A 14,230-nucleotide genomic window follows, 5' to 3' on the forward strand; every position below is an offset into this window, starting at 1 on the left:
TGTTTTTAAGATAAAGATAGATAGTTTTTGGAAGAATAAAGGGATTAAGGGTTATGGTGTTCGGGCCGGAAAGTGGAGCTGAGTCCACAAATGATCTGCCATGATCTCATTGAATGGTGGAGCAGGCTCGAGGGGCCAGATGGCCTACTCCTGCTCCTAGTTCTTATGTTCTTATGTTTTGTTCTAATCAAGCTGCACATCGGTGTTTCACATTTTGAAAACAGACAGTGAAAAATTGCAAGTTGTGACCTTTAGCACTGAAAGGTTCTGGACCTATGAAACTATTGCTCTCTTTCCGATTCAGTGTTGCCAGAGAATGCATATTAAAAAAATCCTACTGATAGAATTTCATGGTTTAAGGATTTAAAATTTGCAAAAAGTACAAATTGACCATCTACACTTCTGACCATTTTTGAATAACCTTTGGGGTTGTCAACAAAATTGTAATGCAATTTTATTACAGCCCGGGAGAGGCCTTAATTGCAAACTTGGCTGTGAAATGTTTAAATAATGTTGAGCTGTCAATGCCAAGAATCATCATTTCTTCGAAGACACTTTAAATGACCGTATTAGTTTGAAAAAGTTGCCATTTTATAGAATTGTACACTAATGCAGTAGAGGAGGAAGCCATTCAACCATCAAGTTGCATCAGACCCATAAAAATGCAATCTGGATATTCCCACTTCCCCCTCTTCCTCACATCCCTGCAGTTTTTTTTCTTTCAAAGTAGTTCTCCAGTTTCCTTTTGAAGGCTACAATTGAATCTACATCCACCAACCTATCAGGCAGTGCAATGCAACTGCTAACCACTTGTTGCATTTTGTTTTATTTAAAAAGGTCTTTTCTTGTGTTGTTCCTGCCAAACACTGAAAATATGTGCTGTCTGGTTAATGAACCGTAACCATTGGAAACAGTTTATCTTTGTTTACTACCTCTTAAACTATTCATAAGTTTCAACACCGTTATCAGTTGTCCTCTTCGCCTTCCCCTCTCAAAGGAAAACAACCTCAACTCCTCCTCTGTTCATATGACTGTCATTCCTCATCCCTGGAGCCATTCTAGTATATGTCTTCTGTACCCTCTCCCAAGCCTTCCTGAAGTGTGGTGCTCAAGAGTTGGACGCACGTGGACGCACTATCAGTTTGGATGCAACTAATTTTATTTAGGTTTAGAATAATCTCATTCTTACGCTTTGAATCTCTATTTGTAAAGCTCAGTATGCAAGAGTTTTTCTGTGGGAGAAAGATTTGTTTGATGCACCCGAACTTTCAACATGTGTCGACATAGAGTGATAACAGATCAGTTGCTCTTTAGTTGTCCAATTCTCTCTTCCATTGACTGACAGTCAATCCAATATCAGCCATTTTGTTTGTTTGGATTGATTGCATGGGATGTGGGTGTCCTTGGCAAGGACAGTATTTATCATCCATCCTCCTTCTGCCCAGCCATTTTCTTAGAATCTACAGAATCGCTGCAGTGCAAAAGGAGACCATTTGGACCATTGAGTCTTCACCGACCCTCTGAAAGAACTCTCTACCTACCCCCACTCCCCCGCCCTATCCCCTTAACTCCGTGCACATTGATCATGTGTCATCTAACCTGCACATCTTTAAACTGTGGGAGGTAACCAGAGCACCCAGAGTAAACCCATGCAGACATGGGAGAACGTGCAAACTCCACCCAGTCAGCCACGGCTAGTATCAAACACTGGCCTCTGACACTGAGACAACACTGCTAACTACTGTACCACCATGCCACCCATTTGAGTGTAGTTAAGAGTCTGCAATGTTTCTGTGGGTCTGAAGTCATATTGTAGACCAGATTGGGCAAATGCATCAGATTTCCTTCCTTAAAGGCTATCAGTAAACCAGAGATTTTTTTTCCCATTTACTGGATGTAGGCAATGCTGGCTAGGCCAACATTTATTGCCCGTTCCTAATTCCTTTATTTAACTAAATTGAATTCCCCGGCTGCTATGGTGGATTAGACTTGCATCTCGTGATTATTAGTCTCTGGATTAAAAGTCCAATAATGGCAGCACAGTGGTTGGCACTGTTGCTTCACAGCGCCAGGGTTTCCTCCCGCAAGTCCTAAAAGACGTGCTGTTGGGTAATTTGGACATTCCGAGTTCTCCCTCAATGTACCCGAACAGGCGCCGGAATGTGGCGACTAGGGGCTTTTCACAGTAACTTCGTTGCAGTGTTAATGTAAACCTCCTTGTGACAATAAAGATTATTATTATTATTATTATAATTAACCACTATGTCACCATACTTCTGATTAAAGTATCCAATAAAATTGAAAGTTCAGCCAGTGTCTGAGAAGAAAGAAGTGCAGTTTTGGATTTATAAGGTGACTTCCCCAATCCACTAAGATTCTGGAAGATTCAACACCTGGCTGCAAGTGGGAGTACACTGTGTGATGTAGCATGGGTGGGGTGAGGCTGAGCAGGGTAATAGTTGCTCATTCTCACTTTTCGGTTTTTCCTTGTTTGTCATGTTTAGTTTTGGTTCTAACATTTGAAGTTTTATTTATTACTATGAAGTGCGCATTGAATTGGATTTTGTAGTCAGTCATGAAGTGTCAGTAGTGAAGTGTCAGCACTCATCACTTGACATCGATAAAATCTGCCACAAAGATTGAGCTATCTCTCAGGTGGATTTCACATTACCCAACATTAATTTAGTTCTGGCTGTAGACGATCTACGGCATCCAGCAACAGTAATATCATCAAGCAACCAATCAGATTGAATAAACCACAAAGTATAAAGTGCCGATTATCCTTTAAACATTTTACAGGGAATGAAATAAACAAATCTGGATGCACATGGGCAATAGTAGCTGCAATATCATATAAAATGAAAAAACTATAAAATTTGGTAATGTAGGAATTTGGCTTTCAACAAATATAAAATGAATTTTTCAGAGGCAAAGATGTTCGGTAGTAACTGACTTTGTATTCCACTGAAAAACCAGTTCGACCTCATTTGAATGGGAATTCGTTTTCAAGAGTTGTTGCAGCAAGACTAATGGCATAAAAAGTGAAAGTTGGCATGAAATCAAGTGATTGCTAACATTTCCATCTGCATGGGCTTGAACAGCACATCTATGGCAGAGCAAGGAATCACTGGTAACTGCAAGTGAGGATCCCTGAAGCTGCTGCCAGCTTTAAAGTTGTAATAATGGTGAATGCTGACGGGTGATTACAATAGGTAAATGCGGGCCATTATGTTGCAATTTTCTGGCTTCCTGCCATTGTTACCTTTGTGTCTGTATATTAAAAATTATTTGAAAAGAAGAGATTGTGCTTAAAAATAAATCGACAAGGTGTTGAGTTTAAAAAATTGAAGTATCTGCCTCATTAAACGCACAGGGGACCTGGAGATTTAGGGTTCTGTCGTTGTTTGGCAAGACATTTCGACATCGTGTCAGCGTTCCTGGCCTGTAAAAACATGGGAAATTGCACGCAATGAAAAAAAATTGAGAGAAGCCAACCACAGGGAAATTGTTGTTTTAACTGCTGCAAAGGAGGACATAAAAATGACATTGCATTACCAGGTTAATACTCAGCCTTACAGATGAGGAAGGTTTGAGTTTTGTCCCTGATCTGTATTTACAGCTTAACAAGTCGATAGCTGAGGAAAATCTAGAGCTGATATAATTGGTCTCTATGTCCCTGGGCTCTATGTCCCTGAGATGAGGTAGGTGAGGGCTGGCAGTGGAAGAGGGGAAATTTGAGTTGCCATCTAGTGCAATGCAGAAAAATTGTGCATTTTGTTGATGCATTTATTCATGTTATATTTAATTATATTTTATGGTTGGGTGAGGTTGTAACTGGGCTCAGCTGTGTTTGCCTCTGGTCAACTATTTTGCTAGTACTCACTGTCTTTTTTCGTGTATGAAAAGATAATTTGTTGAGGACTGGAAGGCTGACATTCGTACTACCCTTCTTCGCGATACCCCCTTCAGGAAAGAAGGGGAAACAACAGGGATTGTTCTTTCATGCAAGGCACAGACTGGAATGAAGCCAGTGTACATTTTTCCTCCATGTACTTCAGCGCAAGATGTTCCTTAGTTGTGCAAAAAAAACAAATTAAGCAAGTTCTTATGTTGCCAGATAAATAGTTCGCAACCAATTGCATTGGCAGCTGTAAACCATTGTGGCATCTGTTGGACACCTTAACTGGTGGCTGACTATTCTGGAATAATGAGCTAAAGAGGTGTTTCATCTTGAAGCATGGGGGGGGGGGGGGGGGGGGGGGGGAGAAAGAGGAAAAAGTAATTTAACTTCAGTTTTCACTTCTAAAATGGTGGGTTGAAATTTCACTTCAGTCGCAATTAAATTTTATATGCAGCGTACAAACTGCCTTAAAATGGATTATTTGAATAATGGTGTATAACTCCAACTCTGTGTGTGCGCTTGCGTGCGCTTTCCCTCTCCCTCTGTCTTTCTGACTCCATCTTTCTTCCTTGCTTATTCTCTCTCTCTTCCTTGTGTTTTACCCCCTCTTTCCTGCTAACTCTAAATTTTACTGCCTTGCTTTTTCTCTTTAATTTCCTTGCTTCAGATGCGAATATAGCTAATAAGGTTTTGCTCAGCTTTCTTTCATTCTCCAGGTAGAGAACGCAAAAGAACATCATGCAACTAGGCTTACCTGAAATTCACAAAGTATTGGAGTCTGCCATGACAAAATTTGAAAGGATTGTAGTTTAATAGCTCGAGTTTAATGATTTTGTGAATATTGGAAAGGCCATGCATGCTTTTACAGTACTTCACCCCACCCATCTTTGCTCTCCTTCAAAAGAAAGGATGAAAATATGCTGATGAGGCAGAGATCCTACAAATGTCAGTAGATCCCTCGTGAGGTGAATTTATGCTGATTGATATGGCATACGATCACAATTACTACAATTGGTCATGGCGAATATAATGGGTAATCTTACAGTAAGTAAAAGAAAATGTTGATGTAATTGAGAAGTACAAGTAGATGAGGTGAAGTACCACAGCACTAGATTTCGGTTTTGGAGTGTCCTCTGTTTTGCTGAAAGGACAGTTGGTTATAGACGTCAAAGGATTAACCAATTCATTATGATCCTACTGAGATCTATTTATATTTACTGAGCCAACTGTCATCATTCCAATTTCTACATTACTATGACAAAACATCCCTTTTGGCTATGTGCCTAGATGTTCAAAGGTTGTTTTGTGTTTTAGGCTGGAAAGTATTATAAAATATTGGAAACCATATAATCGGTGTTGGATAAATTGTTTCTTTTTTCCTTTCGTTCACACACAATTCGCATAACTTTTACCATATATAATCCTAAACTACAAGATTCACAATGCTTTTATCAGAGTGCCAAAGCACTGCTAAGGGGAAATCTAATAGCCAATGTAGCTTTCAAATGTTTTTTTTTTATGAGATCACTAGAAACAGCTCAGCTGAAACAGTGCTACTACAGAATTTAACTTGAAGTAGAAGGGGCTGACAATCCCAAATGATTGCCACTTTCAATACATTCATGAGCTTTACAGCTCAAAATTGACATACAAGTAACCTGCTGACTATTTCTTGAAGCTATCTTTGAGGTCTTAATCTTGGACTTCATGTGTGTCATAGTGATGGAAAGCATAGTGAGTTCTCCTGTGCATAATGAGGGTGAAGTCACTAATGCAGAATAAGATTGCTTTGCAACTTGTCAAATTTCCAAAGGAACAGAACAATGGTGTCCAATAAACCTAAATCTTGATTTAGCCTCCGTTGCACCATGTACCTCAATCCTTCTCGTGTCTCGAACATAGAGTAAGGTAGCATAGTACTTATGTCACTGGACTAATGATCTGGAATCCCACCACAGCAGGTGGAGAATTAAACGAGGAAAAGCTAGTATTAGGTAGCGATGGATGCGGAGAAGGCTTTTGATCGGGTGGAGTGGAATTACTTGTGGGAGGCACTGGGAAGGTTTGGGTTTGGTGAGGGCTTTATCGACTGGGTGAGTTGCTCTATCAGGCACCAGTAACGAACATGCGTACGAACCGGCTGAGGTCGGGGTATTTTAAACTACACCGAGGGACAAGGCAAGGGTGCCCCCTCTCCGCGTTACTGTTTGCTCTGGCCATAGAGCCTTTGGCCATGGCGTTAAGAGCCTCTAGAAACTGGAAAGGGCTGGTTCGGGGAGGGTGGGAGTGGAGGTGGAGCACTGGGTCTCGCTCTACGCAGATGACCTGCTCTTGTACATTTTGGACCAGTTGGCGGGGATGGGGGAAGCAATGCGAATCTTGGGGGAATTTGGCAGTTTTTCGGGGTATAAATTGAACATGGGGAAGAGCGAGATGTTTGTGATTCAGGCAAGAGGGCAGGAAAAGAGACTGGGAGAGCTGCCGCTTCGAATGGTAGGGAAGAGCTTTCAATATCTGGGAATCCAGGTGGCCCGGAAATGGGAGGTACGACACAAGTTAAACCTATCCCGGTTGGTAAATCAAATGGAAGGGGACTTTAAGAGATGGGACATGATCCAGCTATCACTGGCGGGGAGGGTACAGACCGTGAAGATGACGGTCCTCCCCAGATTTCTGTTTGCCTTTCTTTGCCTCCCCATCTTCATCCCTAAGGCCTTTTTCAAACGGGTGAATAAGATTATTTTGGGGTTTGGGTGGGCGAGTAAAACCCCGCGAGTGAAGAAAGAGTTGCTAGAGCGCAGTCGGGGGGAGGGTGGGTTGGCGCTGCCGAAAATCTGCAATTACTACTGGGCGGCTAATATCGCCATGATTTGGAAGTGGGTAGTAAGGGAGGGGTCGGCATGGGAGCGGATGGAGGCGGCATCATGTAAAGACACCAGTCTGGGAGCATTGGTAACGGCAGCTCTGCCGTTCTCGGCAGCCTGATACTCCACAAGTCCGGTGGTAGTGGCAGCTTTGAGGATCTGGGGGCAATGGAGGAGATGTAAGAGAGTGGAGGGAGCATCGATTTGGACCCCGATTTATAACAACCACAGGTTTGCACCGGGTAGGCTAGATGGTGGGTTCCGGAGGGGGCAGGAAACAGAAGAATGGGGGATCTATTTATAGATGGGAGCTTTCCCAGCTTGAAAGCCTTGGAGGATAAATTTAAATTGCCACCAGGGAATGGCTTTAGGTATTTGCAGGTGCGAGACTTCCTGAGAAAGCAGGTGCCGGCCTTTCCACTGCTGCCGCCATGGGGGATACAGGATAGAGTAGTTTCCAGTACCTGGGTGGGGGAGGGGGAGGTATCGGATATTTACCAGGAGCTTTCGGAAGCGGAGGAAACTACAGTGGAGGAGCTGAAGGGCAAGTGGGTGGACGGGCTAGGTGGAGAGATAGAGGCGGGTCTATGGGTGGATGCCCTAAGCAGGGTTAATACCTCCTCATCGTGCGCCAGGCTTAGCCTGATATAATTTAAGGTAGTCCACAGGGCACACAGTGGCTAGGATGAGCATGTTTTTCGGAGTAGAGGATAGATGCACGGGAAGCCCCGCAAATCATGTCCATATGTTTTGGGCATGCCGGAAGATTAGAGGGTTTTGGCAGGGTTTTGCTAAGGCAATGTCCACGGTGCTAAAAACATGGGTGGTGCCGAGTCCAGAGGTAGCGATCTTTGGAGTTTTGGAAGAGCCGGGTAAAGAGGCTGACGTCTTGGCCTTTGACTCCCTGGTAGCCCGGAGACGGATCTTGTCAATGTGGAGGGACTCGAAGCCCCCGAGTGTAGAGACCTGGGTTAGTGACATGGCTGGGTTTCTTAGTCTCGAGAAAATAATGTTTGCCTTAAGAGGATCAATGGAGGTGGCAGCCGTTCGTCGACTTTCTCGGGAAAAATTAAAATGTCAGCAGATGCAGTATTCCAGGGGCGGGGGGGGGGGGGGGGGTGGATTGTTGTTGTTTGGTTGAGGTGTGTGAAGATTGGGCTGTGGAGGGGGGGAAATGTTCATTTTGCCATATGGATATTATTATTTTTGTTAATGTTATAAAAAATTTCAAATACCTCAATAAAAATATTATTTTAAAAAATAAAAAAGAAAAGCTAGTATCTGTAATGGTGAAACTATCAGATGGTCATAAAAATCCATCTGGTTCATTGATATTCTTCAGGAAAAGAAATTTGCTATTGTTGCCTAGTTTAGCCATATGTGACTCCATACCCACAGCAATGTGTTGACTCTTAACTTCCCTCTGGAGTTGCTTAGCAAACAACTGTGTTGTATCAAAATGCAACACAAGAAAAACTGAATAAAAAACAGATTTGTGATCGCCCTTGACTTTGGGCATGACAAAGGCACACTCAACCTAGTCCTCCTGACTAACATCTCGGGAGTAGTGCCAAATTTGATAGAGCTATCTGTCGCATGTCCCCTCCCTAACAGCACTGTGGATGTACCGATGCACCAGATGGATTGCAGTGGTTCAGAAAGTGGTTCACCACAACCAACCTTCTCAAAGCCAATTAGGAATGGGCAACAAATACTGGCCTAGCCAGTGACATTCTTATCCTGTGAAAGAATAATTAAATAACACTTCTATTTAATCCCATAACAATGAAAACAACCCATCTTTCCTACTATTTTGGTTTGCCCATCTCTTTTTATAATCAGCTGTAATTATTACGAAGGTAGTGGTCGTTATCTAACGGGAATTAAACAAGACCCTGCTAGTCAGCAATGTTGTACAGCTGACAGCTTTACATTGAGTACCTGAATCTAACTCCACTCTAATTATATCTTATAAAAAATTCAAACAGTGGATTCAGAAATGGTTTTCTTCAAACTTCAGAATGGTAGCAGATATTCCAAAATGGTCCTTGGTCTAATTTATGATATCATCCTCTTACTTTTATCATGATACATTAATTGGTGATGCATGAAAGATGAGTGTGGAAACATTCCTACAATCCTATTGATTTCATCTCTCTCCATTAGTAACACATTCGTCCAGTTACTAACTGCATAAGAGGGGTTTCCCAAGACACCAAAAAATAATTGCAGTTGAATGCACTGTGGTCATCTTATCTGTAAAATTGGAAGAAATAGATCATTCAGTGGTGTCGAACTCCGAATGTTTCTGAAGCTGCACCAATCCATCACACACCACACTAGAAAGAAAAAGGCATCAGACTCATGTGAACATCATCATCTAAAATGTCCCCTCCTATACAACACACTACCCCAGCTTGGAACTATAATCCCCATTCCTTCACTTGCTGAGTCAAAGTGCTGGAACTCTCCTCCCTAACAGCACTGGGTGTACTTACACACCAGATGGATTGCAGTGGTTCAAAAAATGGTTCACCACAACCAACCTTCTCAAATACTGATGTGTTGTCAAATGCCAGACAAGTTCCTATAAGTTGTAATTAAGCTGAATGACCTGCAGGGGTCAAAGTAATTTTTTTCTTGAGATTTACTCGGGCCACGTTATGAGTTTCAGAGGCTACTTTTTATTTTCACACTAAAAAGTTCTGCCTATTATTCTTCCTTAGCTCCTTGGTATTTTCTCACAGTTTATTGTTGTAAATTGGGAATTGTCTTTAGAATCCAAACTAAGATCAGAATCATAAATTCAAACTATTTCAGCAATGAAATAAATTGCAGGGCTCTGGAGAAAGCATGGGTGTAAATTTACAGAAAATGTTTAACATAAGGAATGAGAATCATGTCGTAATCTAATGAAGAATTTTAATTGTAAGCCAACTGAGCTTCACTGACAACTTGGATGAGTGTTTCCTCACTGTGCAGGATAAATAACATCCTTGCAACTCAATTCTTGATTTATAACACCTTGTTAGAAATATCAGTTCAAAATACCAAGTTACTGAAGAGAATTTAATAAAACAGCCGCTAGATAATGCTCTACCTCCTCTCCCACTCCTCACTGGAGCGGGAGGAAGACATACTCACAGTCTGAGCTGCTGTCCACCAATGCTGGCCAATCCCAAGGTGCAAACCCATCCCAGTTGAAGACAGGCATGGACAGTTACAGGTGGATCCCAGGGCTCAAAGCTGAGCCTAACGAGCCTCCAGCAGGGGAACATGTGTAGGACAGACAGTGCAGAACCTGTAGTGGCTCCTCACTGATGCACAGTGGCGCCAGTGGCTGGCACCTACTTCTTCAGAGCTGGTCTCCAGTTCATCAGCTGCATTCACTAGCTACAAAGTTGTGCACAGGGGTTACTATGAGGAGTGTGTCGACACTGGAGCCCATCTGACTGCAGTAGAGTACCTGGAAATGCATGGCAATGCAGCTGGAGATGAGAAGTTCCTTGCACCTGCAACTTCCCACCCACAACAATGTAGATATTGCCCAGCTGCAGGAAGGTTTCAGCATAGCCCACCGTGGGATTTGCTGAACATTCAGGCCGTATTAATTTGTTTGGTCCTTTCATGAGTTATGGATTACTCTTGCGAAACCAGAATCTGTTATCCATCCTTAGTTGCCTTTGAACTTGAGTGGCTTGCCAGGCAATTTCAGAAAGCAGTTCAGAGTCAACATAATTGCTGTGGGTCAGAAGTCACATGGCGGCCATACCAGCTGAGGATGGCAGATTTCCTTCCTGAAAAGATATTAGTGACCAGATAGGTTTTTGCAACAATCAATTATAGTTTTGTGGCACCTTTACTGATATTAATTTCATTTCGATTCTCCACCAGCTGCCTTGATGAGATTTGAACACACATCCCCAGAACATTAGCCTGGGCCTCTGCATTATTAGTCCACTGACATTACCACTGTGTAGCATGCCCCCAAAAAACAGACACGCCAGTGAGGTAAAAGGACAAGATGTTTTTAAAAGTGTGAATGAGGGGACTGTAATTAGAGGAGTTGGAGCAACCAGACAACCTGTAATTGGAGGATCAGCTCCTGTGTTCACTGCTTCTCCAATCAAAATACACTGGGGAAGCTGGGGAGGAGGGGGGAGAACATTCTTGAAATTTTCATCCTCATCATTGAATGTTTGGGGGTTGTATGTGAGGTTTCCAATGCAAATTCACCCGCTGTCCCCCATGCATTTTGAACCCGGATGATCTGGAGATTGGTTTTGCTGACTTTGGCAAGAGAGTATAGTTGGTATCTGCAAGTTTGTTGTGGCTTATCATTGGATAACTTGATGTACATGGATGTAATTGAGTGAGGCATAAATATTTGAAAGCACTGTGATTAACTATTAACATATTGTTTCCCTCAAAATTTTGTTGCAGCCATTGCCAAGAAAAACTGTCTCCAATGGAATGGTTGCTTTCACCTTGAGATGCTTGAAACAGCAACTTTTTGACGGCTCATCAGGTTTCTGTTGCTCTTGCAGCTCAAAACAGCCTTCTTCAAAATCAGAAATTACATCTTTTCTCACCATCCATTGTACACTATCCCTCCTCATCCTTGTCATCCTCTCCTTATTCTTAACCTGTTTTACAGCCTTGGACTACATCATCTCACTCAGCGTCTTTGCTCAGCTACCCAGCTGGGTGGCATTGTGTTTGCCAGTTCTTATCAATCTAATTGCAACCAGAGAATCTCCTGCACTGCTTTCTTTTCTCCCTTTCCTCACCAAACCCCCCTTATTTTCAGATCTTTCCATGACCTTGTTCCTTCCTATTTCTAACTTGCTCCAGTCCGACAAATCCTTGATCTCTGCCCTCCTCCAGTTCGTGCCTCTTGGCATCTCTGAATTTTATTGTTCTACCATTGATATTTGTGCTTTCAGCTGACTAGACTTGGCTCTGGAACTCCCTCCATAAATTTATCTGCCTCTCTTACCCCTCTATTTTCCTTTAACATGCTCTTTAAAATTTACCTCTTTGACCAAGCTTTTGGTCATCCTGTCCTAATATCTCCTCATGAGGCTCTGTGTCCAATTTTGTTTGATATGCGCTTCTGCAAGAGACCGTGGAATGTTAAAGGCACTATATAATAATAATAATATTTTTATTGTCACAAGTAGACTTACATGAACACTGCAATGAAGTTACTGCGCAAAGCCCCTAGTGGCCACATTTCGGCGCCTGTTCGGGTACACACGGGGAGAATTCAGAATTCTCAGCTGGCACAGGAATTGAACCCGCGCTGCTGGCCTTGTTCTGCATTACACACCAGCTATCTAGCCCGCTGAGCTAAACCAATCCTGTGCTATGGATGGAAACTGGTGTTCTTGGTGGCACAGCCATGAAAGTACTACCAACTGACCCAAACTGACATTCTAGAGATGCATCAATAATCCCAAAGGCAAAAGTCAGTTAATTTGGCTGGAGCATTGAAGAAAAGGTGGATAGAATATTGTATTTGTAAATGTTGTAATCACTTTAACCATGAAGAATCATCTAGTTATGCTGTTCTAATGTAGTGGGGTTGGAGGATGGAATTTACGAAGCACAGGAGTTTCTTTATAGGCTGAACAGATGGGAAATGCAAAACTGAAGTGTTGTGATAGCATTACAGGCAGAAGGGTGTAATTACAGTGTGACTATTTTAAATAAACAGCTTGTATTGTAAATGTGGATACCAGTATTTTAATTGTATATGTATATATATTGAAAAAGTGTACCAAGTGTGACGAAAGTGACAGCACTGATTTGTGTAAACTGGTGAATTTACGATAGCCATATTTACTCTAGCTGTCAGAATTGAGTTGTCCAAAAAAAAAAAAGATTAACAATGTTCTTCTTTTCCATAGTGTTTCCGAGCTTTCTGTTGCAAAGGGCCACCATCACCACGAACTGAATATGACGTTGTTTGTGTGGGCCTTACAGGATCTGGCAAGTCAAGCCTGCTTACACAACTCTGTAGTGAGAACACAGATAGCATCATACCCACAACAGGTAAGCAAAATTGTAGCATTTGTATATAATGTGGTAATGTAAATTGAACTCTGCCAGAAAGTCAAAGTAAATATTATTTGGAAAGTAACATGGTGCCCTTTTAAATGCTGGTGTCAGTAATCTGTCTAAGTAGACCATTTAAGATGTGAAGATTGTGCATTGACTTTGAGCCTTTGGAATCTTTTCTTCCTCATTTTACCTTTGTATTACACTGTCCCTTCTCTTTACCTTCTTAAGACTTCAACCTGTTGCTTCCTTTTCCCTTTGCAAAATTAGTTGTAATTTAAACTCACCACAGAGTACGAGTTATTCTCTGTGAGGCCATTGTCATGTTATCTTAAGATTTGTGTGTAAACACCCCATGGTCTCTCTCTTCTTGCACAATTTTTAAAATTGTACAGCATGTTGGCGCCTTACAACGCTGAGGACCCGGTTTCGATCCCGGCCCTAGGTCACTATCCATGTGGAATTTACACATTCTCCCCATGTCTGCATAGGTCTCACCCCCACAACCCAAAAATGTGCAGGGTAGGTTGATTGGCCATGCTAAATTGCCCCTTAATTGGAAAAATTTAAATTACAACAAATTAAAATTATAAAAATAAAAATGGTGCCATTGGCTCTACAGCAGAAAGGTGACCTTTAATGTAAACATCCGTAGCCATACTTCATTCAGTTACACACCAGATTCGACAAATCTAGACTATTAAACACAGAAAATACTGAAATTGCTCAGCAGGTCTCGCAGCATCTGCAGGGAAAGAAACAGTTGACGTTTCAGGCCTGTGACCTTTCTTCAGAACTCCACAGAGTGGGCTCGCACGTGTGTTCTAATGCACTGGTCCAGATAAACAATGATATCTTTATGTTCTCCTTTTAGTGAATTGTCTTTGGGCCTGATGGCTTACATTCTTCACCAGCTCAAGAAAATAACAGTAACTACATTTCAAAAAGTAATTTGGCTGTACAGTGCTTTGGGACATTCTGAGGTTGTAACAAATGCCACAGAAATGCAAGTTTATTCTTTGGCTTAATTAGCATTACCCTTACTCCTTTAAACATAAGGATGCTTTGATGGTAATCGAGGAATTTCTAAACATTTTCATTGTCAATACACCGTAGGCTACCTTCGAGGGCAGGTGTCCAGAGCATATTAAAAATCAACTGTCAGCTGCATCAGAAGCTGATAACACATGTTTAATCCCACCATTTATCCCACTGTTAAGTGGGTAATATGAACTGAATGAAACTGAAGCTGAAATATATACAATCACCAGTGATATCTACAGGAAGAGATGATGCTCAATGTTGCCGCATTGCAGACTATCCATTAGTTTGAAGGACAATTTTCTCTTGTTGAGTGGCTGAAGTACTCAATTTCACAGATTAATTTGAGACCAAATTAAAT

General features: G+C 41.9%; 1 protein-coding gene across 4 annotated transcripts in view; it reads left to right on the forward strand.

Annotated features, from left to right (window-relative positions):
* Nucleotides 1-14,230, forward strand: part of arl15b (ADP-ribosylation factor-like 15b) — a 385,274-nt gene that overhangs the window by 163,479 nt on the left and 207,565 nt on the right. For 3 of the 4 annotated variants that reach the window (XM_072497053.1, XM_072497051.1, XM_072497054.1), the window contains exon 2: nucleotides 12,678-12,822. In XM_072497053.1, coding sequence (XP_072353154.1) covers nucleotides 12,678-12,822 — 145 coding nt within the window. Of the gene's footprint in view, nucleotides 1-10,659; nucleotides 10,777-12,677; nucleotides 12,823-14,230 lie in introns of all 4 variants that reach the window. The other variant, XM_072497052.1, reaches the window with a different exon arrangement.

Source organism: Scyliorhinus torazame, chromosome 3, assembly GCF_047496885.1.
Source record: "Scyliorhinus torazame isolate Kashiwa2021f chromosome 3, sScyTor2.1, whole genome shotgun sequence".
In the NCBI taxonomy this organism is placed as follows: domain Eukaryota; kingdom Metazoa; phylum Chordata; class Chondrichthyes; order Carcharhiniformes; family Scyliorhinidae; genus Scyliorhinus; species Scyliorhinus torazame.